A 26,032-nucleotide genomic window follows, 5' to 3' on the forward strand; every position below is an offset into this window, starting at 1 on the left:
ATCAAACGCATAAAGAAAAATGACAATCAATTGTTACATGCTAATACAAATCTCTGGATTTACATGAAATTTTCCTGTTATCTTCGTCAAAATGTTTTCTGTGTCGGAAATGAATTTACTTATATGCATACTACTTTGAGTTGGATCGACAAAAATACTTCAACTCCATATAGGTATCTTATTTTACATGGACGGGTACTCCAAAATCCAATCAACCCGCTTTGATTCATGATCCATGGTTGAAAACACAGTGCACTGGTGCTGTTTGTCCTGTTCTAAACCATCACTGAAATCGCTATGGTGTCTTTACGAATTCTCCCACGTTCCAGTATGTCCCGTCTCGCTTTAAAGAATTGGTTAATTTTCTCAGCGACTGCTGCTGTTTTTATTTGTTTACGATATTTTTACAGCAATAATTATGCCGGCGCATTCGAGACCCTAACGGCGAACCCAACAACCGAAAATGTGGCTACAGTTTTGAACGGCTCAGATGGATTTCTCGCTGCAACGATGACAAACATTGGAAAGTTATCTTCTTCGCCGGTGTGTGTCGTTGATCCAGCGATTACAGAATGTTCAGGAATGGGGTTTGGGGCCTTTCTTCTTCTTACCTTGGATCAAATTCAGATTTGTCATTCTCTGGGAATTCACCATCCAGTTGTCTTTTGGAGAGGATGTAACTCGGCTTGTTCGCGAAAGCGCATGATCAATTCGTGGCTTTGGTATTTCGAGCCAGTAAATCCCGGATTAGAACTCCAAGTTGAAAAAGTCGTGTGTCCATTATTCACGGATGGAAAGGGAGCTTCCATTTTAGACAGCAGTTTTCAAAATCGATCTATGGTTACTGGATACGATAACAGCAAAATCATCACAAAAATGACTCGAATGAAAGTAAACAAGCTGATAAAGCACTATGCTAGACCCAACTCAGAAATTTTAGAGGGAGTCAGAGCAATTTACAATCGACAGTTTTCCGGTTACAATATGCTAGGTGTTCATGTGCGAGGTACAGATCATTGGTATGAGACGCCCCAACACAGATTACCATCCATAATGAACTGGGTTCAAAGAGCTCGGAAAATCTTCGAAACTTTACCGCAGCCGAAAAAAATATTTATTGCCAGCGACAATGACGAAGTTATCAGAACGTTCAAGACTGTTTTCGGCAAACAAACGGTAAGTCGTCTTAATTTATTGATACACAAACATTTGGTTATTTCAAACGAGTCGATAAAGATCAAATCATCGCCGTAAAAATCGTGAAAAGGTTTGGAGGGATAGCCGTCGTTTAAAATTTTGTTTTATTAACATTCGAGTTTGCTTACAAAAGGCATCCTGCTGTTGGTGGTTTGCAACCACTCTCTAACTCATAACAATGCTACAATCAGAGTACAATTGGTGGTGGAGGAACAAAAGGAACTAATTGCGTTGACAGGAACGCGATTTCACGACTTCGAACACCGCCTCGAAATCGATGCGGTTTGTAAGTGTTTACACGGAACCGTTATCGATGTTTACGTGATGGCGAACTTATCACAGACGAAAGAAAGACAGTATCTTCCACAAAATTGTCCCACCAGACTGCGAATTCTTCCAGGTCGAATCCACAAACAACTCTTCGTTTTTCCTTTATCACTTTGCCATAGCATACCAGCGGCCGCGGAACATTTTGAACAGCGTCTGCCAATTGTTATGAGAAGCTTCTCGATTTAATTAAGGTCTCGGTAAAGGTAAATTTGGGCGTCTCGCTCATTTTTTTGTTTTTGTTTTTTTGTTTTTGCAAACCTTGAATCGGTGGGCTGTGAAGTATATTTTTCCGAAAAAGAAATTCTGAAAATTTAATTTTAAAATCGCTTTTCTTTGTTTCCCGCCATAATCAGCGCGCGAAAAATGATTGACGTAATATGTTCAATCAAGCTTGAAAGGATTGGGTATCAATAGACCACTTTCGATATATTAAAATTCAGTCCAAAACAAAAGGCATCATCTCGAGGCTCTGGGGAATAAACTCATACAAATCCTTCTATTTATTCCCCAGAGCCTCGAGATGATATCTTTTGTTTAGGATTGAATTTTAATATATCGAAATTGGTCCATTGACAGCCTTCACGCGCGATCTTCTACCTTAGAAACCCAATTTAAACGCTAATCAATCATACCTCGTTCGTGTCCCCCATCTTGAATCTTGAAAGCAGACTGACGTACCACGTGTTTGCTGCGCTGAGCCTGGTATCCAGTTATAAGTGTCGATCGACAGTTATAATTGTCGATCTACAGTTATCCCCTTAAACAAGACACTTGCATCCATGAAAGCACGTTATTACTCGCCAGGGTTAACTTCACATGTCAAGAAATGAGTCAAGATTTGTCACGAGTGCGGTGCTAAGAAGAGCTGGGGGAAGAAACGCCGATCTCCGTTACAGCAGTACATAGTTGGTGCACCAATGGAACGGCTCCCAATGGACATATTAGGGCCCTTGCCTCTGACTCCTGGTGGGAATAGATATGTGCTTGTCGTAACTGACTACTTTACAAAGTGGACGGAGAGCTACGCTATACCCAGCCAAGAAGCTGCAACAGTGGCTGAAAAGCTGGTCTCCGACTATATGTGTCGATTTGGAGTACCTCATAAACTGCACAGTGATCAAGGGACCAACTTTGAGTCCAAAGTCATGGCTGAGGTATGCAAACTCTTGGACATTGAAAAAACCAGAAAATCCCCCTCCACCCACAGTCAGATGGCCAGGTGGAGCGCTATAATCGCACGTTAATCGAGATGCTCCGAGGTGAACTTCAAGAAAATCAAGAGGACTGGGACCTCCAACTTCAAACCTGTATGATGGCTTATAGAAGTTCAGACCATGAATCCACTGGTGAAACCCCAAACATGTTGATGCTAGGCCGGGAGATCGAGCTGCTTTTGGACGTGATTACTGAACCAGCACCAGATTCGCCGCCTCTGACTACTGAATATGCCTTGGCTATTCAGCAGCGACTATTAGGTGCGAGTTGGAGCGCCGACATTTAGGCAAAGCAAAGCAGCAGAACGCCAGAAGCGAAATTATGTCAAGCGGGCGTCCAGTAAACCGTTCCGAGTCGGAGACAGCGTCTGGCTCAACAACGTTAGACAACGTTGAATTGTCCTTGGGAAGGACCTTACCTGGTGGTATCTGTTTTATCCCACGTCACGTATCGGATAAAAAGAAACCGCATAGCGAAAGCTAAGGTGATCCATGCAGATCGTCTTAAACCGTACCTTGGCCCCGCGTCTGGATTTCACAGAAAGAAAAGACCATTGTCTCGGTGGTGCCTCCAGTCACTTGGGCAGAAAGAAGTGAGTCTGTTGTTGCAGATAGTGCTGTGTCGACTCAACTGAAGGAAGATCATGGGGATGGTAGAGTCGACTCGGAACCCCCGAACTCTACTCTGGAGGAGAACAATCTTGAAGTAATAACATCAATTTCGCAAGACACTGGCTCAGATTTAGAGACCATGGGTAAAGCGCATTCAGACAGACTTCCTAGTGCAAGTGAAAACGTTCAGAAGAGTCCCAAAGGTCGTCAAGGTAGAGAACGCAGAAGACCACAACGTTACGGTGAATGGGTGTAACGCTTCCTCCTTTATTGGTCACTTGAAAATTGACAGTTGAAATTTTGAAGAGAAATGACTGACTTTGTCGACTCTTAATCTAGAAATTGGGCAGTTTCGGTTGTCGCTCAGCTTAATTTCATGTTTTTATTCTTTGTAAATCGTTGCTAAGGTCATAACAAATTCCTTGTCACTGGGACAGTGTCTTTTAAGGGAGGGGGTAGTGTAGCGACTGTACTCCCCTTAGGAAAGCTTGTGTACCAGTCCCGCGAAAAGTTAGTGTTGATGTCGGATTAAAAACAGAAAGAAACTACTCGTAGCTGTGTTGAATTAAAGCTTGTTACTGGTATTTATGGTCGAGATATGGAACCATCACAATACTAAACTGAATGTCTGTACTTTCAAATTATTTCGTGTGTCTCGACCTACATATTTATATTGTATCTATGTAAAGGTTTCTACATTTTTTTATGGTCTCGATAGAAAGATTTTGGGCACTTTTCTCGACAGAAAATCAGGAAAGTTTAATTTCTATCGAAATGTCTCCCATGACAAACTCGTATCTTTTGAAACATGTACAAACAACATTCCAGATGTGTGTATAGCAACACGTTCTCTATCTGATTGGTTGCGGTCGCATTAGGGAGGTAACACTAGTGTTACATCAAGTTTTATTGTTTAGTGTTCCCCTAGAGTATAGGGAAGATATCGTTGACGTCGCCAATTGCACTGAGGTATTTCTGTACGCGGACGTACATACATTGCAAGACGCTCCCGAAGCTAGACGAACTCTTCACGTCAAGTATACATCTGCCCTTTTGCCTGACAACAAATCCCAAGCAATCAAAACGCTAGAAGCAACTGAGCGTCGACACAACAACTGAACTTGCCTCGACAGCTGCGTCGGATACGTCAGAAGGCGGTTCATAAGATTACAACTTGTGTACAAAATCATTAACAACTTGTGACATAGACTGCCCACGCCAACTAAAAGGATACTTAGTCAAATGCTCTGAGCTACATGATCGTAATTTCAGAGATAGCTCGCAAATAGACGGTATGAAAGCCAAGTCAACTATGGACCAATGTAGTTTTAAGAATGCGGCCGCCCGTGAATGGAATTCTCTACCAAGAAACATTCGCGATACCCCTACCATACGTTACGTTTAAGTCAAAATTATTCAATTATTTTCTAAATCTCTATGTAAATTGCATGTCTGTAGTGTCCGTCAGTGTTAACATCCTGTATATATTTTTGTATATATCTTAATATCTAAAATGACGTCATAAACGTTTACATTGATCATCAGCTAAAAAGTGCTCAATGGTTTTATCAGAGCTTTGAATAGATACAAAGACTTGAACTAGGTCAAAAACATTTATTTGCTACTCTGAGTTTCATGCTTCTTACGAAGCATGATGATGTTGGCTGGTGATTGCTTTGTAAGAAGCATGAAACTCAGAGTAGCAAATAAACGTTTTTTACCTAGTTCAAAACCTCGTATCTTGATATCTCTATATTTTTATTTCTTTTGTTACCTCTTTCAGTAATACTGCTATTGTTACTGATCACTGGTTCACACCAGCAAATCTTTTGATTTTGCTGATCAGTCGTTTCAGTGTAAATAAAGCTATTCCTCTTATTATTATTATTACAGTCAAACCCCTCAGTATTTAATTAATTAAGCAGTCACCCTCTATTGAGCGGTCACCTATCAATTTCCCGAAATTTACTTTCCATATTTATTGTAAATTTTACCTCTATTATTGTGCCAACCAGAGCCTCATTGGCTGCCGAAACAAAGGGTCTTTTGTTCCTGTGGTAGACACATTTGACATTTGACACTGTGTTTCTCTCAAGTGTGACGCAACCAATACTGCAATTAATATCAAGTCATCTATAGCAGCATAACAAGTCCTAAATTGAGCAACATCTCAAAAATGGCAAACAATTCTTATTTTAATGGCATTTTCCATACAATGTATGGTGTTTTTTCACACATATAATGCGCCTTGGATATATCAAACGCATAAAGAAAAATGACAATCAATTGTTACATGCTAATACAAATCTCTGAATTTACATGAAATTTTCCTGTTATCTTCGTCAAAATGTTTTCTGTGTCGCAAATGAATTTACTTATATGCATACTACTGTGAGTTGGATCGACAAAAATACTTCAACCCCATATCGGTATCTCTGTCTTATTTTACATGGACGGGTACTCCAAAATCCAATCAACCCGCTTTGATTCATGATCCATGGTTGAAAACACGGTGCACTGGTGCTGTTTGTCCTGTTCTAAACCATCACTGAAATCGCTATGGTGTCTTTACGAATTCTCCCACGTTCCAGTATGTCCCGTCTCGCTTTAAAGAATTGTTTAATTTTGTCAGCGACTGCTGCTGTTTTTATTTGTTTGCGATATTTTTACAGCAATAATTATGCCGGCGTATTCGAGACCCTAACGGCGAACCCAACAACCGAAAATGTGGCTACAGTTTTGAACGACTCAAATGGATTTCTCGCTGCAACGATGACAAACATTGGAAAGTTATCTTCTTCGCCGGTGTGTGTCGTTGATCCAGCGATTACAGAATGTTCAGGAATGGGGTTTGGGGCCTTTCTTCTTCTTACCTTGGATCAAATTCAGATTTGTCATTCTCTGGGAATTCACCATCCAGTTGTCTTTTGGAGAGGGTGTAACTCGGCTTGTTCGCGAAAGCGCATGATCAATTCGTGGCTTTGGTATTTCGAGCCAGTAAATCCCGGATTAGAACTCCAAGTTGAAAAAGTCATGTGTCCATTTTTCACGGATGGAAAGGGAGCTTCCATTTTAGACAGCAGTTTTCAAAATCGATCTATGGTTACTGGATACGATAACAGCAAAATCATCACAAAAATGACTCGAATGAAAGTAAACAAGCTGATAAAGCACTATGCTAGACCCAACTCAGAAATTTTAGAGAGAGTCAGAGCAATTTACAATCGACAGTTTTCCGGTTACAATATGCTAGGTGTTCATGTGCGAGGTACAGATCATTGGTATGAGACGCCCCAACACAGATTACCATCCATAATGAACTGGGTTCAAAGAGCTTGGAAAATCTTCGAAACTTTACCGCAGCCGAAAAAAATATTTATTGCCAGCGACAATGACGAAGTTATCAGAAAGTTTAAGACAGTTTTCGGCAAACAAACGGTAAGTCGTCTTAACTTATTGATACACAAACATTTGGTTATTTCAAACGAGTCGATAAAGATCAAATTAATCATCACCGTAAAAATCGTGAAAAGGTTTCGAGCGATAGCCGTCGTTTAAAATTTTGTTTTATTAACATTCGAGTTTTCTTACAAAAAGCATCCTGCTGTTGGTGGTTTGCAACCAATCTCTAACTTATAACAATGTTACAATCAGAGTACAATTAGTGGTGGAGGAACAAAAGGAACTAATTGCGGTGACGGGAACGCGATTTCACGACTTCGAACACCGACTCGAAAATCGATGCGGTTTGTAAGTGTTTACACGGAACCGTTATCGACGTTTACGTGATGCCGAACTCATCACAGATGAAAGGAAGACAGTATCTTTCACAAAATTGTCCCACCAGACTGCTAATTCGTCCAGGTCGAATCCAGAAACAACTCTTCGTTTTTTTCTTTATCACTTTGCCATAGCATACCAGCGGCTGCGGAACATTTTGAACAGCGTCTGTCAATCGTTCACCCTGCGAGCAGAGCCTCTTTTATCTCTTTCCTTCATACACGGCATACAAAGCATATGTACCGTAAGAAAAGGCTCTGCTAGCAGGGTGTCAATCGTTATGAGAAGCTTCTCGATTTAATTAAGGTCTCGGTAAAGGTAAATTTGGGCGTCTCGTACCGCTCGTTCAATTTTCTACTTGCATCTTCAACGAAAATTGAAATGAAGATTTTGATTTCCGATTTTTCAAACCCGAGCGGTGTTTTTAATATTCAATCCATGAGAAGAACATCTAGAAGTGCAAGAAATTTGAAAGTTATATGAATAGTGTTTTTAGATTAATGTGGCAATTCTTGAGTTTGAGTTCGATGGAAAATAACAAAAAAAGCCGCGGATAGAAATGTCATTTTTTATTGTTCTTTCATTAGAAAATAGCGAATATTAAAAACAGGCCCTGAACTGCGATTTCAATTTTTATTTTCCCTTTTTTCATTTAAAATAAATGGAAGACGCACGGAATATTGATTTTCATTTTCAATTTTTATATTGGATGAAAATCAAATGAACGAAAACCACACGGACCTCGCTCATTCTTTGTTTTTCGTTTTTGCAAATCTTGAATCGGTGGGCTGTGAAGTGTATTTTCCCGAAAAAGAAATTCGGAAAATTTAATTTTAAAATCGCTTTTTTTTGTTTCCCGCCATAATCTGCGCGCGAAAAATGATTGACGTATTATGTTCGATCAAGCTTGAAAGGATTGGGTATCAATTGACAGCCTTCACGCGCGATCTGCTACCTTAGCACGTGCCCGAACGCTGATTGGCTCAGCATAATTGGCTTTCAAGTAGGGGCGGAGTTGTTAAGCAGACCGTGAACTACACGCAAAATCTTGAAGCTCCATTTTCTAGGGGTTTATTTTGACGGCAAAATTAGAACTTCTCGGACCTCCTGTCCCGACGGGTTTTAAGATATCCCTTCCAAATTCTCAATTCTAATAGAATTTTTCGTTTGTCTTCGGAGACTACTTTTATGGCACTTTTATCTGAAGTATGAGATAAGTAGTTTCTATCTACATTTAACCAATGGCAAGAAAATATGATAATAAAAAACAGATTCTACGCCCTTAAATCCCAATTTAAAGTTTAATCAATCATACCTCGTGTCCTCCATCTTGAATCTTGAAAGCAGACTGATGTTCCACGAGTTTGCTGCCCTGAGCCTGGTATCCAGTTATAAGTGTCGATCGACAGTTATAAGTGTCGATCTACAGTTATCCCCTTAAACAAGACACTTGCATCCATGAAAGCACGTTATTACTCGGCAGGGTTAACTTCACATGTCAAGAAATGAGTCAGGATTTGTCACGAGTGCGGTGCTAAGAAGAGCTGGGGGAAGAAACGGCGACCTCCGTTACAGCAGTACATAGCTGGTGCACCAGTGGAACGGCTCGCATTGGACATATTAGTGCCCTTGCCTCTGACTCCTGGTGGGAATAGATATGTGCTTGTCGTAACTGACTACTTTACAAAGTGGACGGAGAGCTACGCTATACCCAGCCAAGAAGCTGCAACAGTGGCTGAAAAGCTGGTCTCCGACTATATGTGTCGATTTGGAGTACCTCATGAACTGCACAGTGATCAAGGGACCAACTTTGAGTCCAAAGTCATGGCTGAGGTATGCAAACTCTTGGACATTGAAAAAACCAGAACATCCCCCTCCACCCACAGTCAGATGGCCAGGTGGAGCGCTATAATCGCACGTTAATCGAGATGCTCCGAGGTGAACTTCAAGAAAATCAAGAGGACTGGGACCTCCAACTTCAAACCTGTATGATGGCTTATAGAAGTTCAGACCATGAATCCACTGGTGAAACCCCAAACATGTTGATGCTAGGCCGGGAGATCGAGCTGCCTTTGGACGTGATTACTGAACCAGCACCAGATTCGCCGCCTCTGACTACTGAATATGCCTTGGCTATTCAGCAGCGACTATTAGGTGCCCACGAGTTGGAGCGCCGACATTTAGGCAAAGCAAAGCAGCAGAACGCCAGAAGCGAAATTATGTCAAGCGGGCGTCCAGTAAACCGTTCCGAGTCGGAGACAGCGTCTGGCTCAACAACGTTAGACAACGGAAGGGGAGGAATCCCAAGTTGAATTGTCCTTGGGAAGGACCTTACCTGGTGGTATCTGTTTTATCCCACGTCACGTATCGGATAAAAAGAAACCGCATAGCGAAAGCTAAGGTGATCCATGCAGATCGTCTTAAACCGTACCTTGGCCCCGCGTCTGGATTTCACAGAAAGAAAAGACCATTGTCTCGGTGGTGCCTCCAGTCACTTGGGCAGAAAGAAGTGAGTCTGTTGTTGCAGATAGTGCTGTGTCGACTCAACTGAAGGAAGATCATGGGGATGGTAGAGTCGACTCGGAACCCCCGAACTCTACTCTGGAGGAGAACAATTTTGAAGTAATAACATCAATTTCGCAAGACACCGGCTCAGATTTAGAGACCATGGGTAAAGCGCATTCAGACAGACTTCCTAGTGCAAGTGAAAACGTTCAGAAGAGTCCCAAAGGTCGTCAAGGTAGAGAACGCAGAAGACCACAACGTTACGGTGAATGGGTGTAACGCTTCCTCCTTTATTGGTCACTTGAAAATTGACAGTTGAAATTTTGAAGAGAAATGACTGACTTTGTCGACTCTTAATCTAGAAATTGGGCAGTTTCGGTTGTCGCTCAGCTTAATTTCATGTTTTTATTCTTTGTAAATCGTTGCTAAGGTCATAACAAATTCCTTGTCACTGGGACAGTGTCTTTTAAGGGAGGGGGTAGTGTAGCGACTGTACTCCCCTTAGGAAAGCTTGTGTACCAGTCCCGCGAAAAGTTAGTGTTGATGTCGGATTAAAAACAGAAAGAAACTACTCGTAGCTGTGTTGAATTAAACTTGTTACTGGTATTTATGGTCGAGATATGGAACCATCACAATACTAAACTGAATGTCTGTACTTTCAAATTATTTCGTGTGTCTCGACCTACATATTTATATTGTATCTATGTAAAGGTTTCTACATTTTTTTATGGTCTCGATAGAAAGATTTTGGGCACTTTTCTCGACAGAAAATCAGGGAAGTTTAATTTCTATCGAAATGTCTCCCATGACAAACTCGTATCTTTTGAAACATGTACAAACAACATTCCAGATGTGTGTATAGCAACACGTTCTCCATCTGATTGGTTGCGGTCGCATTAGGGAGGTAACACTAGTGTTACATCAAGTTTTATTGTTTAGTGTTCCCCTAGAGTATAGGGAAGATATCGTTGACGTCGCCAATTGCACTGAGGTATTGCTGTACGCGGACGTACATACATTGCAAGACGCTCCCGAAGCTAGACGAACTCTTCACGTCAAGTATACATCTGCCCTTTTGCCTGACAACAAATCCCAAGCAATCAAAAAGCTAGAAGCAACTGAGCGTCGACACAACAACTGAACTCGCCTCGACAGCTGCGTCGGATACGTCAGAAGACGGTTCATAAGATTACAACTTGTGTACAAAATCATTAACAACTTGTGACATAGACTGCCCACGCCAACTAAAAGGATACTTAGTCAAATGCTCTGAGCTACATGATCGTAATTTCAAAGATAGCTCGCAAATAGACGGTAAGAGAGCCAAGTCAACTATGGACCAATGTAGTTTTAAGAATGCGGCCGCCCGTGAATGGAATTCTCTACCAAGAAACATTCGCGATACCCCTATCATACGTTACGTTTAAGTCAAAATTATTCAATTATTTTCTAAATCTCTATGTAAATTGCATGTCTGTAGTGTCCGTCAGTGTTAACATCCTGTATATATTTTTGTATATATCTTAATATCTAAAGTGACGTCATAAACGTTTACATTGATCATCAGCTAAAAAGTGCTGAATGGTTTTATCAGAGCTTTGAATAGATACAAAGACTTGAACTAGGTCAAAAACATTTATTTGCTACTCTGAGTTTCATGCTTCTTACGAAGCATAATGATGTTGGCTGGTGATTGCTTTGTAAGAAGCATGAAACTCAGAGTAGCAAATAAATGTTTTTTACCTAGTTCAAAACCTCGTATCTTGATATCTCTATATTTTTATTTCTTTTGTTACCTCTTTCAGTAATACTGCTATTGTTACTGATCACTGGTTCACACCAGCAAATCTTTTGATTTTGCTGATCAGTCGTTTCAGTGTAAATAAAGCTATTCCTCTTATTATTATTATTACAGTCAAACCCCTCAGTATTTAATTAATTAAGCAGTCACCCTCTATTGAGCGGTCACCTATCAATTTCCCGAAATTTACTTTCCATATTTATTGTAAATTTTACCTCTATTATTGTGCCAACCAGAGCCTCATTGGCTGCCGAAACAAAGGGTCTTTTGTTCCTGTGGTAGACACATTTGACATTTGACACTGTGTTTCTCTCAAGTGTGACGCAACCAATACTGCAATTAATATCAAGTCATCTATAGCAGCATAACAAGTCCTAAATTGAGCAACATCTCAAAAATGGCAAACAATTCTTATTTTAATGGCATTTTCCATACAATGTATGGTGTTTTTTCACACATATAATGCGCCTTGGATATATCAAACGCATAAAGAAAAATGACAATCAATTGTTACATGCTAATACAAATCTCTGAATTTACATGAAATTTTCCTGTTATCTTCGTCAAAATGTTTTCTGGGTCGCAAATGAATTTACTTATATGCATACTACTGTGAGTTGGATCGACAAAAATACTTCAACCCCATATCGGTATCTCTGTCTTATTTTACATGGACGGGTACTCCAAAATCCAATCAACCCGCTTTGATTCATGATCCATGGTTGAAAACACGGTGCACTGGTGCTGTTTGTCCTGTTCTAAACCATCACTGAAATCGCTATGGTGTCTTTACGAATTCTCCCACGTTCCAGTATGTCCCGTCTCGCTTTAAAGAATTGTTTAATTTTCTCAGCGACTGCTGCTGTTTTTATTTGTTTGCGATATTTTTACAGCAATAATTATGCCGGCGTATTCGAGACCCTAACGGCGAACCCAACAACCGAAAATGTGGCTACAGTTTTGAACGACTCAAATGGATTTCTCGCTGCAACGATGACAAACATTGGAAAGTTATCTTCTTCGCCGGTGTGTGTCGTTGATCCAGCGATTACAGAATGTTCAGGAATGGGGTTTGGGGCCTTTCTTCTTCTTACCTTGGATCAAATTCAGATTTGTCATTCTCTGGGAATTCACCATCCAGTTGTCTTTTGGAGAGGGTGTAACTCGGCTTGTTCGCGAAAGCGCATGATCAATTCGTGGCTTTGGTATTTCGAGCCAGTAAATCCCGGATTAGAACACCAAGTTGAAAAAGTCATGTGTCCATTTTTTACGGATGGAAAGGGAGCTTCCATTTTAGACAGCAGTTTTCAAAATCGATCTATGGTTACTGGATACGATAACAGCAAAATCATCACAAAAATGACTCGAATGAAAGTAAACAAGCTGATAAAGCACTATGCTAAACCCAACTCAGAAATTTTAGAGAGAGTCAGAGCAATTTACAATCGACAGTTTTCCGGTTACAATATGCTAGGTGTTCATGTGCGAGGTACAGATCATTGGTATGAGACGCCCCAACACAGATTACGCATCCTGCTGTTGGTGGTTTGCAACCAATCTCTAACTTATAACAATGTTACAATCAGAGTACAATTGGTGGTGGAGGAACAAAAGGAACTAATTGCGGTGACGGGAACGCGATTTCACGACTTCGAACACCGACTCGAAAATCGATGCGGTTTGTAAGTGTTTACACGGAACCGTTACCGACGTTTACGTGATGCCGAACTCATCACAGATGAAAGGAAGACAGTATCTTTCACAAAATTGTCCCACCAGACTGCTAATTCGTCCAGGTCGAATCCAGAAACAACTCTTCCTTTTTTTCTTTATCACTTTGCCATAGCATACCAGCGGCTGCGGAACATTTTGAACAGCGTCTGTCAATCGTTCACCCTGCGAGCAGAGCCTCTTTTATCTCTTTCCTTCATACACGGCATACAAAGCATATGTACCGTAAGAAAAGGCTCTGCTAGCAGGGTGTCAATCGTTATGAGAAGCTTCTCGATTTAATTAAGGTCTCGGTAAAGGTAAATTTGGGCGTCTCGTACCGCTCGTTCAATTTTCTACTTGCATCTTCAACGAAAATTGAAATGAAGATTTTGATTTCCGATTTTTCAAACCCGAGCGGTGTTTTTAATATTCAATCCATGAGAAGAACATCTAGAAGTGCAAGAAATTTGAAAGTTATATGAATAGTGTTTTTAGATTAATGTGGCAATTCTTGAGTTTGAGTTCGATGGAAAATAACAAAAAAAGCCGCGGATAGAAAAGTCATTTTTTATTGTTCTTTCATTAGAAAATAGCGAATATTAAAAACAGGCCCTGAACTGCGATTTCAATTTTTATTTTCCCTTTTTTCATTTAAAATAAATGGAAGACGCACGGAATATTGATTTTCATTTTCAATTTTTATATTGGATGAAAATCAAATGGACGAAAACCACACGGACCTCGCTCATTCTTTGTTTTTTGTTTTTGCAAATCTTGAATCGGTGGGCTGTGAAGTATATTTTCCCGAAAAGGAAATTCTGAAAATTTAATTTTAAAATCGCTTTTTTTTGTTTCCCGCCATAATCTGCGCGCGAAAAATGATTGACGTATTATGTTCGATCAAGCTTGAAAGGATTGGGTATCAATTGACAGCCTTCACGCGCGATCTGCTACCTTAGCACGTGCCCGAACGCTGATTGGCTCAGCATAATTGGCTTTCAAGTAGGGGCGGAGTTGTTAAGCAGACCGTGAACTACACGCAAAATCTTGAAGCTCCATTTTCTAGGGGTTTATTTTGACGGCAAAATTAGAACTTCTCGGACCTCCTGTCCCGACGGGTTTTAAGATATCCCTTCCAAATTCTCATTTCTAATAGAACTTTTCATTTGTCTTCGGAGACTGATTTTATGGCACTTTTATCTTAAGTATGAGATTAGTAGTTTCTATCTACATTTAACCAATGGCAAGAAAATATGATAATAAAAAACAGATTCTACGCCCTTAAATCCCAATTTAAAGTTTAATCAATCATACCTCGTGTCCCCCATCTTGAATCTTGAAAGCAGACTGACGTACCACGTGTTTGCTGCGCTAAGCTTGGTATTCAGTTATAAGTGTCGATCTACAGTTTTCCCCTTCGACAGTTATAAGTGTCGATGGCCAGTTAATAACTGTCGATGGACAGTTATTAACTGTCGAAGTAAAAAGGAAAAAAGAGGTACTTTTGATGGCCCTAACAAGCCACTGTACGTTAATGAAGTGGCAGTACGCACAGACATGTTGAAACTCTCTCCCGCCATCACGCTACCAAAACACGTCCAAAAAAACAAAAGGGTTCATTAGCAAAAGCGATGGTTCTGCACGTGCAACACGATTTTTGGTACATTTCTCCGTGATCTTTCTCTGCGAAACATGATATAACATGAGTAAGGTTAAAGTCGTCAGAATCTTGCTTTCTTTGGCCAAAAATACGGACAAAAACATGAAACAAAGGAAACTGTCCAGTTTCATAAGACCTCATAACCATCTCCATGCATTAACTATGTCGTAACGTTCTCCTTCACAAACGCTTTGTAGCTTGAAAATTCTCCATTACAACAGGGCTGGACAATGATTTTACTAACAAAAAGTCGGTATTTATTTGGTTTCCAGATTGTTTCCATCAATGCAGTTAGGGCAAAGCGGTACCACAGTGAACTTCCACCAAATTTGTTTAAATACAACTTGACTGATTCGTTTGCACGTGCTGTGGGTACGCAAGTACTGATGGACATTTTGCTGTTGGCGAAGTGTGAACACTTCCTTCACGCGGAAAGCAGTGTGGCCTCACTTGCAAGTTTTTTCAACCCTTATATGAAAAGCTACTTCATGGAGGAAACGCATTTTAAGGCACGCATTTAAACGGAAACATATATACAAGTGAAGCCCCCTCCACACGTATCCGGGGATATTTTTTAATCCGGAACGTTTTCTTTGCGGCTTTGCCTTCTGTCAACACGCATCCGGCGAATCTGGCATGTGAATCCACAACTTTTTAAATCCGCTCTCCAGGGTGGAAGTGTTCAATACGCAAAGAATTTGGAAGAGTGTGAACGGTTGAATCCAGATATTTTTTCAAATCCGATGACGTTGCAAACTCATGCAGATCCAGATTCAACATGGCCGCTGAACGAAATGGTCGCCAACTCCCACACCTGAAGGCGCATTCTCTGTTGACAATAGTCACAGAGGAGTACTGGATACTAGAACGAATGCGGATAATAGTTGTGGAGGGGTAAATTCGATTTGAATTCTCTATTTTCGAATTCCCCATAATACATTTTGTTTGCCCCCCAAATTTTGCATAAACTATTGTTTTCAAATGCTCTTGGGGACACTGCATATTCCCAAGAGCATTTGAAAACAATGGTTTATGCAAAATTTGGGGGGCAAGCAAAGTGTATTATGGGGAATTCGAAAATAGAGAATAGGTTAGGTGTGGACGAGAAAATATTTAAATCCGAACATTTAGATCCACAAAGTTGTGGATTGAAAAATATCAAATGTCCGGAAACGTATGGACGGGATACGTTTCTGTATTAGAGCGATTGCCGGATGCATTAACTAAACGAATTTTATAGCTTAGTATTTTACTCCAATCTTGAGAAAAAGAGAGATATATTGGCAGGTTTGGCGCAGTGGTAAGAGCTCTCGCCTCCCACCAATGAGGCCCTTCATGGTCGGCATCATATCACAGAGAGAGAGGTTTTCCTCCGGGTACTCCGGTTTCCCTTCACCTCAAAAACCAACATTTAATTTGCGTTAATTTGTTGATTTGAATTTACCGTTTCCCCAATTAGTGCTCCAGCGCTACGGGACTAGACACTTAAATATTTAAGTTCCTTTCCTTTTCCTTCGGTCACAGGGTCACATTCTTTACCTGTCAGTGGTAAAAAGCAAAAGCACTTGTGACTTGCAAATGCTTGACGCGTTTTACCCGCGCTTGCCGTAGGCTGCAGATAAATCTGCTATGCGTAATGATTAATTTATTTTAATTCTGTTTTTGTTGTATACGTAATTGGCCCTAGGATGCCAAAATAAATCGGCTGCCTTCCAACTGAATCACTTACTCCCTGTCTGATGAATGATATTCATTTGTAGTAAACTTAGAAAACACAAAAATAATTTAAAATTTATTTGAAATCGAAGAGACTTTTCTAGTGGGTATCTACAGTACCAACAGAAGCACGTGACCTTCAAACGTGCAACTTGCAACTTCTTTTCTTTGGAATAAAGCTGGCGAACATTTTATGCCCAAATATGGACAAAAATAAGATCGATGCTGCTCGCGCGGGAAAATGCGCGACCTACGTTACATCCAAATGAAGAAATTTTTACACTAAAAAACGCCAGCTCTTAACCAGAGTTAAAAGCTTAAGGTCATGAGCTTCTGTTACCAAACAATCAGACTCGTAGAAAACTAGAATTAAATAATCGAATGGATCAAAGAAGCGTGAGCGGCATAAATCATTTAAAAATGAACTGATAAAGTAACTGTGATTTTCACTGCAGGGACAAGAACAGGATCACACGAAAAGCACACAAAACGAATGGAATAGAATCGATGACCATCAGGAAGACTCGGACCCAGAAGACTGGCTTGAAAACGACGTGCTTCAGTGCTTCTTGGAAAATTATGCGACAAGCATTTGTTCAAATGCAGCGAAAGGGATTTTTGTTAATTGGGAAGGTGCTACTAGTTTTTTGAAAGGGCAATGAAAACTTTGGACACCATCACGTATGAAAATTACAAAATTACGAGGTTTTCCATAAGTGTAGAAACTTACTTCACGACCACACGATAATGTGGCTTAAAAATCTCGCGCCATTTTCTAAGCCAATCATGGCCGAGTTGCTCGAGGTATGGTTGATGCTCACCATTGGTTTGAGCGGCAGGGAGAATGGATCCCAAGAGACACGCGCGCAAAAAATGTGAGCGGAAAAAGTTTTGCTGTAGGTTTAGTGACCCCTTTAGTACACTGGTATCACGAAATTTAGCAAGGTGATGTATCGGGGACCAATAAGATGCGTGATTTCGTATTCTCAAAGATAATTTGCATAAAAACTGAGAGGATTTTTCATCTTTCTATAGCTTCTTTACAAATACATCTCTCGTCCACGGGCTAGTTTTTATAAGACAGTCTTAGGCTGTAGAATTTGATGGGGCAATAGTATTTTGAAAAAAAAAAAAAGAAAGTGGGACCCCGAATTAGTTTACGGGATATTTTGGTAGTGACGTATTGTTTCCATGGCAACAGTTGGGTCTAGTGGCACCCTTAAAATTGCTCTTCAAGCAGTTTATACACTATGGACCCCAATGAACACCAACTGTTACTGTGGAAAGCCCTTTCGGCCCTTCTTAAAATCTGAATAATGTCATTGGTTCTCATGGTATTGCACATGGGTATAAAGCATTGACACCTGACCCAGAAGTAAAAGTAAAAGCATCCTAGACTGCTCGCATGGTTTTGGTTTGCAATATACAATGTACTTGGATTTGATAGTCTTGGTCAGTTGTGACTCGCTAAAGGAATTGCCATGCAGGGAATATAAATTATTGCATTACTATGGATACGAAACAATTTTCTTCACAAAAGATCACTGTACTTAACAAAACAACTTAGTCAGTTGTCGCAAACAAAGAGGTTCATTGGGACTCCAATTAATAGCTCTGGGGTAGGCCAATGTGGACAGTACAATCACACATTCATGAGTTCAAGTTCTGTTTAAGCTTGGAAGCTAACTTGCAACAACTGCCTGACACATGACCTTGCACATTTGAACATTTTTAAAAGGATGAGCCATCTAATACAGTTTAAATGATTTTTAAAACACCAAGTCAAAAAGTAGCCATATTTTAATTTACAATATATTTCTATCCTTTTCGTCTTTAGCTACTGTCAAGAACAACACACTTCACTGTGCCAACATGATTCTTTGTGACAAAACTGTCAAATTATTACTTGCCTTCATTCAATCTGGTATAAACTCGTTTAATGGTATTCAGATTAAGGCTAAAAATAGTAACTGTGTCTTTAACAGGGAAATAACAATAGCCTTGCATTGAACAACACTGGGCAATTTCTAGATACCGCTAATACTAACAAGAAATATGAACCAATGTGGGAATCCCTGGTTCAAAAGTGCAACGAGAAGAGTTGTCATATTGTGCAAGCATCAAGTGTAGTCACTGGCAACTTTCAAAGCTTTGTCAGTTATCACAATTGTCAATGCCATCTTGGTTGAGTCTCTGGCTATAGTTTGCCATTCAACAGAAACAAGACAATGACCAAGTATCGTCTTCTTTGTTGTATTCTCCTTTTCCTTTGAAAAATCATTTTGACAACCTGAGCGATAAGAGTCCCATTCAACTCCACTAATTTAAAAGCCCCTAGTAATTGACTGCCTGCAGCCCCTTCTATGTTAGTTCAGCTGTACGTTTCTCTCCTCCCTCTATGTGTCTCTGGAATGTGTAACAAAACATGATTGACTAAACAAGCCTTTTACAGCTTGCTTGACATTGAAAGTATTGCCAAAAGTTTACCCCTGTTTATAGTAACTGACAGATGTACATTTGTAACTTGTAACCTTCCTCTCACTACTACAACATTTGTGGATGTATTGTTGCATCAAATTCTTTAACATTACTACAACACTGTTATTCTACATCACTCTTTGATATATATGTATGAGAAAATTATCAGTTTCAACTCAACACTTAACTGGAAATATCATATGAAATAAGCATGACCCTGTCCCTCCCCTTAGAGAAAGCAAAAGTTCTGTGCAATAAAGGAATTTTATTGCGACTTTCATAAACTTGAAGAATTTGAAGTTCGTTTGTTTAACATTTACTGCTTTTATTGTTTAGCTGCTTTAAATAGTGCCTGAGGCAACATAAATTGACTGCTGGAATCCCAGGCCAATCACCTAGTCAGGGTGCGTGTAAGACCACTGAGAGGGCCATTTGAAATTCAAACTTGGGGATCTGCATATTTATTGCACTGCTTTGTCATTACCTATCTCTTATTCCTTTATCTTTTGAGAACTTAGATTTTCTAAACTTTCCTTAACTACATTCCAAAAGAAACAAAAACAACATCAACTTCATGGTTGAAACATTACTTCATCCATTATTCAAATAATTCTTAGTGTTCAACAAACATTAAACTATTTTCACTGTTTTTGCACCAGTACAAATCAAAGTTGTACCAGTTCAATATATTTTGTACCAGTTCAAAAACAAATTGGTCCAAAGTCAAAATTGAACTACAACCTATATATTTGAAATCTTCCTAAACACTGAAAAGTTAACTTCAAGGCAATTTATAGTAGGTATAAACAATTCTGATCAAAGTTGACGGTTAATAATAATAATAATAATAATACTAATAATAATAATTTATATTGCGCTTTTTAACATACAATGATCAAAAGCGCATAAGGTTAAGGCTTGACAATAATAATAACTAGCAGCTATTCACTGAAGTGGAGGTTGCTAGTAGTGGATATTATTGTACTGAGCAGCAAGGTAAATATCCACCACTAGCCACTGAAACTGAGGAGAATAGTTTTTATAGTACATACTAAAACAGTGAGATAATATAGCACAAAAAGATGATTTTAACTCATTTGCGCAAGCTGCTTGGGGGTGGATAGCATAGGATATCCGGAGTTTGATTAGCCAATCACTGCGCATGTTCAACGCTATCCACTGTTTTCATATATACTTTAATAATCATTATAACAAATATTGGGTAATCAAAGTCATAACCGTAATCCATTTTACTTAACCCATTATCTCCTGGGAGTGAGACTTCAACATATTTTACCCTGTCTAAAGCCAGACGATTTTACTCGTCAGTTGGGGAGGAGTGTCAAGTATTTATGAGTCATGAGTCAATGAGTCAATGAGTCAACCAGTTAGTGCAGTTAATTAACCATAAAATGAAAGCTAAAATTTCAGAGTGTGCTTAGGCCTAATCACTGAAACGAGGGCTTAGGCTTAATCAACAAATTATTGCTATATTGACTGTGAGTCCATTGACTCATGACTCATGACTCATTGACTCATTTGACTCATAAAACATGCGTTTTCTTGGAAAGTCCTGGGGTGCCTGTGGAGGGAATGGGTTAAATCAATCTTTTACACAGGAATACCCAACTTAATGTGAGCTGAAATGGAGCATAGGTTTTATACATTAATTTTGTCTGTGAACTTGAGAAGACTTCAAGGAACAATATGTTAATGCAAAAGTGTATGGCAAGTTAAACCCACAATTGCTACATTTTTGCCCATCTAAAGCATACTTAATAAAAAAATAAATTCTTAGCTCTCTCAACCTTTGCAATTCAAAGTTTGTGCAGATTTCAAAATAATATTAGGACAATAAAAATTATTATTTTCCTCCCAGATTTCTTTGGTGCTACATCCTTGCAGACAGTCTCCACTTGGGTTGATATATTGAAATAGGGCAAAAGGAAAATCTGCACACCAAACACTCTTTCATTTAACTGTCACGCAGATTTGTGGAATATAAAACAAACTGGAGTTTAAAAAAAGAATAGTAGGAATATTTGCCAACTACTGCTGAGACAGAGATGACGACCAGCATGTATATTATTTTTTTATAAAGCCACATTTGAGGCAAGCCAGAAGATCAAATGAAAACTATAAGGTGTTTTGATAGCTTGGCAATGCTGATGCACACTCAACAATTTTCAGTGAAAGTCAAAACTTCTTTGTCCCTGTCTCAAAATATCAATGGAAAGGAAGACTTCTGGTATGTTCCAGTATGCACTTTCATGCTCTTCTCCCCTTTTCCCCTTTTTTCATGTATGTTTACAAAGGAATAAATGTCTACATTGGTGCATCCAAAATTAACGTGAAAATAACATCTTCCGTTGGTACACACGTCAAACAGCATTTACATGTACAATAACAGTTAAATGTAGGTGCAAATATTATGCACTACATCAATTGGTTAACAGTACAAACCAGACAATAAATAATTTTACGCAATATTATGTGTTAAGTTAAACATTCTATACTACCAAGTTACACAAAATATAACTTGCAAAGGCATTTCTTCACGTCTTTACTTTACTACTGTAATTTACAGTACACTGTACTGTTTGTTTACACTCCTTCCAGTCTCCATTTGTCCTTAATCTTTGGATAAGGTTAGCGAAGTCAACTCTTCACCACACTATGAAGGCTGACTGTAGCTCAAACTTTCAGCTTTTTTTATCTCTCTGTTATGGTCAATTTACTTTGGTAAACTTTCATAACTCAAATTCAACCTCTCAAAAATTAACGCATTGGGGCTTTTGAAAAGGGAGACTGCTAGCAGTAGTGTTTCATTATTAATGACCCCTCTATTAGACCACACAAATAGCTGAGTGACATGGTCTCAAGGAGGTATTAAAAGTGCAAGAGTTAAATGTGTACTGTAGTTTTGAATAAGTGAGCACAGGGGCATGCCATTGCACACTCAGCCTCAAAACTCTTTCAGTGTCATAGATGCTGTTCACTGTTACGCAGTCTGTGAACCCTCAAATGTATGACCATCCAAAATGTCTTCTTTCTGATGGGGGTATTCCCAAAGGTGCTGCATTAAGACAGCCCTGCATATCTACTGGTAGCCATTTAGTGAGATGTCCTCGCTCAGTTTACTTTATGTTTCCCATGTTATGTCATCTTACCAGAGAAAAACTAGAGTTGGCATTGTACGTAACGATGCTGATGATCTCTTCTTTTGGAATGTATCGACTGCTTGTGTCTAGAGAGTTGTCAAAGAACCCACTGTCTTCATAAATCTGCAAAATTATAAAACCTTACTTAATTAAGATGATGATTTTCTTACAACAACAAGAGCTCCATGTATCTTGGAAAAGGTTATTTTAGTCAATATTCACTTTATCTTGTATCCAACATGAATTGTACACGTACGTAGGTTGCTTGTTGCAACAAAATAATTCATTTTTGTAACCATTGGGAGGTGTCAGGGTACTGCAATTGCATTGATCAATACCCCTTCCCCTTCCTCCCCTCCCACTTTCTGGATTTGTCATTGAAAGTTTTGACCTCTTAAAAACTAAATGAATGAATTATTCCAAATTAAATTCTTTTCCTTAACTCTTAATTCTGTTCATTATCCAAATAATATTAGTCCAAAAAAATATATTCCATGGCATTGTTCCTTTTGGTTAGATGTACAGAAGCAGAACCAATGACATTTTTTCACTTTTCCAACCAACGTGTCATGCAAAAAGTGTCACACCCTAGTGTCACAAACTAGTCTTGATGAATTACATGGCGCATTGTTAAACATGCAAGATCGTATTCAAATGTAACAAAGAAATGTAATTTGTGTCTGGGAAAAGTACTATAATCATTTGTAGACTAAATATGGCAACTTCAGAATTGATGTTGACAGGCAATGATAAAGATTTAGATTCTGAGAGTAAGAAATCACTGTTTTATACAGCTTATGCTGATACCATGAATAGAGAGATTTTGCTTGCTCCATAAGCATCGTTGCATAGTTCTTAGCCTTTTAAAATTCACATAAATGGTCAGCCTGTTTAGAGGAGCGCCATTTGCTCAACTCGTCATCTGGCAATGATAGCTGATCGAATATCACTATTGAACCAGGATAAGCAAGGCAGTATAGATAACTACTTTGGTGCGTGATCGTCCAGGAGCTTGGAGAGAGAATGAGTTGCATTTCTCGGCACTGATGAAGATCAGCCGAATCAAGGGTAGAATCCTGCATAAATTTAACATTATTCCATGAGCGCACGTTGGATATGACGTGGTAAATGGCCAACGAGGCGCATCGCGTTGAGTTGGCTATAGCCACCCTCATATCCAGTAAGTGTGAATTCTTGGAATAATAATACTTTAATTAAATCTTTATTAAACTCTGAACTGTTTTAATTACAGAATGACAGGATGTTATCTCAGCTATTACAAACTGACCAATGCAATCAGTTTTCATACAAGATCATTACGGTATGTGAGCTGATAACCAAGATTGCGTGAGCCAATCAGAACGCCTGATACACAAATCCGAGATTGAAATAAACAAATATATATATATAATTATATTTGTTTATTTCAATCTCGGATTTGTGTATTATATATATAACACACATTCCAATATTTGACTTGCTTATTTTTATACATGGCTGAAAAAGTCTCAAGCTTGAATACCATATCCACTGTGTATGCCGTTCATTAAATGAGCCCAGCTGGTTTGGATCACCAAAAGGCTATTTGAAAAAAGATAACTTCTCTGCAAGAATGAATTCCGGTTATTGAGTCAGTCACTTAAAAGGTAACACCATCACCACCGAATTACTTTGGGCAAAAAAGATCGCAAAGACTTAACACATAAAGGTGAATAAAATAAATAAAAAGAAGTAATTTAACCACGACGAAATATGCGTACACAATTAGGTAAACTTATGAAGCGAAAACTGGTCTTTTTGTTCCGCGTCAATAGCAATTTGTTTATTGCGCAGAAAATAAGAAGAACCACTCGAAAGAACCTTCTGAAGACCTATGAGTTACGAACCTTCCGACCCAATAAACATCTGATAGACATCAAAATATGAGAACAAAAGACCTCAAAGGATAAAAAATAGATGACTACGCTACGTTTCTTATTTATACGAACTTTCCCAAAATTACGCTCCGGGATTTATTCCAGCTCCTGAAGCACGAAAAACTTTAAATTGAAGAATTCTTAGCCCTTGGAAATTGTAAACACACCAGGTATCTTTACAACATACCTGAACTCTCCAAAACGTCAAAGAGGAATGTAAAAAGAGTAAACCCAGGGCAAAACATGAAAGGAACACGATGAAGAAATGTAACAATACCAAGCGATCGAACCTGCATTAAAAAAAAAAAAAAGATAATTTTAAGTCAACACTTAGAGCGTTGGATAAGTTCATAAGATAATTTCACTTGTTCTGCGTACTTGCTTGTCGTGTCTCCGCTTGATTCTGCACACGATGTTGAGGAATTATCCGAAGCCAATCTGTCTCTACGATCAGCCATACTTTCACTTTGCTGAAGTTGTTGTGGCTGACTGGCTTCTTTGTGATTGGCTAATTGTTGGAGCAAGAACATTTCCGATCAGCGGCTCACTAAAGGCTCACTATTCATGTCGTGCTTGTATTCATGTGGTGTAGACAGGTCAGAAAAAGGGTCTCTTTACATGAAGTAGTATGTAAAGCAAACAGACCGAAATGGCGCCCATTTCGCTAAAAGATCCTAATATTCAAGCGATTACTGAAGAATTTGTGAAGACTGTGACAGGTTTTAAGGTAGTTCGTATGACGACAGCTTAGAGAAATGGGATCTTTAATATTCAAGGCTAAAAAGGCTTTCATTTTTCACAGAAATCGTCAAGAAATTTCACCGTTTCTGTGCAGTTTGCGTTGTCAAATTTTCGGTAAGTGGCAATGTTTTTCCATGATCATGTTCAGCTGTCGCAGTAAAGTATTTAGTATTTTGATTAAATCATATTGACTTTTTGTTTCGATGCAGTTATCACCAGTTTCTTGATGTTAACAGCACCAAAGTTATGAGAAATATTGACGGGTTAGTACAAATGAATTATCAGGTTTCATAAAGACTTAGGGTGGCTCAAACCAGTTTCAAAAATTTGGCGAGAATAATATTATGTTAATTGAAGGGTTACGTCAACAACGCTTTTTCACATTAAGGCAATTTTATGGTACCAAATGAAACACCGATAATAACATTGCTTAACAAGATGCACTCATTGATGTGACGTACTGTAATACCCGGGGGGGGGGGGGGGGAGGGGTACTGCCATATATATACGATATAGGTATGTGCTGCTGTGAAGGGTATGGTTTTCAAGCAGTTTACTCTAGGATAGAGTATGCAAATCATAGCCTTTCGGTCTTTCGGTTGAAGATTTTATCAAGACTAAGGAACCAGAAATGCCCACTCAAGAATATAAAAAAATCAAATGTGCAAAGTTTAAGTTTACGTAACTCAGCCTCAACAGTGTCAATAAATGGCTATCATGAAACACCTCTGGATAATATTATTAACTGTCAAGAATCGGAATTTAGACGGAAATCGGTGGGAGTTTACTCTAGTATAGGGTAGCAAAATTCAGCTGAACTAGCTCTGGTAGAGGCTAAGGGTTCCAGGGTCCCCCCCCCGGGCTTTAATACTAGCGAACATGGCAACAAAAAAGGGATCTAAAAACAACCAATATTTTGTCATTAAATGCTTATATCTCTGAAACAAACTGAGAGCCACCTTAAAATTTTCCAGTTGTGAGGGTGCTCCAGAGAAATTTTTATAACTTTGCAGAGAGTTTCATCTTAGCCTTTTAATCACTTTTCAGCAATAACAAATGGGGGGTTACGGAGTTAGTTTTTGAGTACACAGTACGTGGGTTTTAATTATCTTTGACATCTTTGACACACCAAAAGCAACAACACAGAGCTGATGCACAGATTTCTTTTGCTACTTATAAAGGATTTCAATGGTACAATGCTAATTTGC

The 26,032-nt window shown here is 39.1% G+C and overlaps 3 protein-coding genes across 4 annotated transcripts; 2 read left to right on the forward strand and 1 right to left on the reverse strand.

Annotated features, from left to right (window-relative positions):
• LOC138004416 (uncharacterized) lies at positions 1-19,592 on the forward strand. Of its 2 annotated transcripts, none has more exons than XM_068850916.1 (3): positions 1-1,176; positions 15,085-15,321; positions 16,984-19,592. In XM_068850916.1, the coding sequence occupies exons 1-3, from the start codon at positions 298-300 to the stop codon at positions 17,188-17,190; spliced, it is 1,323 nt and encodes a 440-aa protein (XP_068707017.1). In that variant the 5' UTR covers positions 1-297; the 3' UTR covers positions 17,191-19,592. The 2 variants fall into 2 exon arrangements, with proteins under 2 accessions (XP_068707017.1, XP_068707016.1); XM_068850915.1 differs by lacking the exon at positions 1-1,176 and adding an exon at positions 5,125-6,791.
• On the forward strand, positions 11,997-13,667 carry LOC138004417 (uncharacterized). Its single transcript, XM_068850917.1, has one exon. The coding sequence runs from the start codon at positions 12,220-12,222 to the stop codon at positions 13,123-13,125; it is 906 nt and encodes a 301-aa protein (XP_068707018.1). The 5' UTR covers positions 11,997-12,219; the 3' UTR covers positions 13,126-13,667.
• LOC138004418 (uncharacterized) lies at positions 19,252-24,586 on the reverse strand. Its single transcript, XM_068850918.1, has 3 exons — positions 24,462-24,586; positions 24,271-24,373; positions 19,252-22,290 (listed from the first exon to the last, which is right to left on the reverse strand). Exons 1-3 carry the CDS (start codon positions 24,539-24,541, stop codon positions 22,168-22,170), a joined length of 306 nt encoding a protein of 101 aa, XP_068707019.1. The 5' UTR covers positions 24,542-24,586; the 3' UTR covers positions 19,252-22,167.
• Between the last annotated feature and the right edge of the window lie 1,446 nt (positions 24,587-26,032).

This window comes from Montipora foliosa, chromosome 5, assembly GCF_036669935.1.
Source record: "Montipora foliosa isolate CH-2021 chromosome 5, ASM3666993v2, whole genome shotgun sequence".
Classification (NCBI taxonomy): Eukaryota; Metazoa; Cnidaria; class Anthozoa; order Scleractinia; family Acroporidae; genus Montipora; species Montipora foliosa.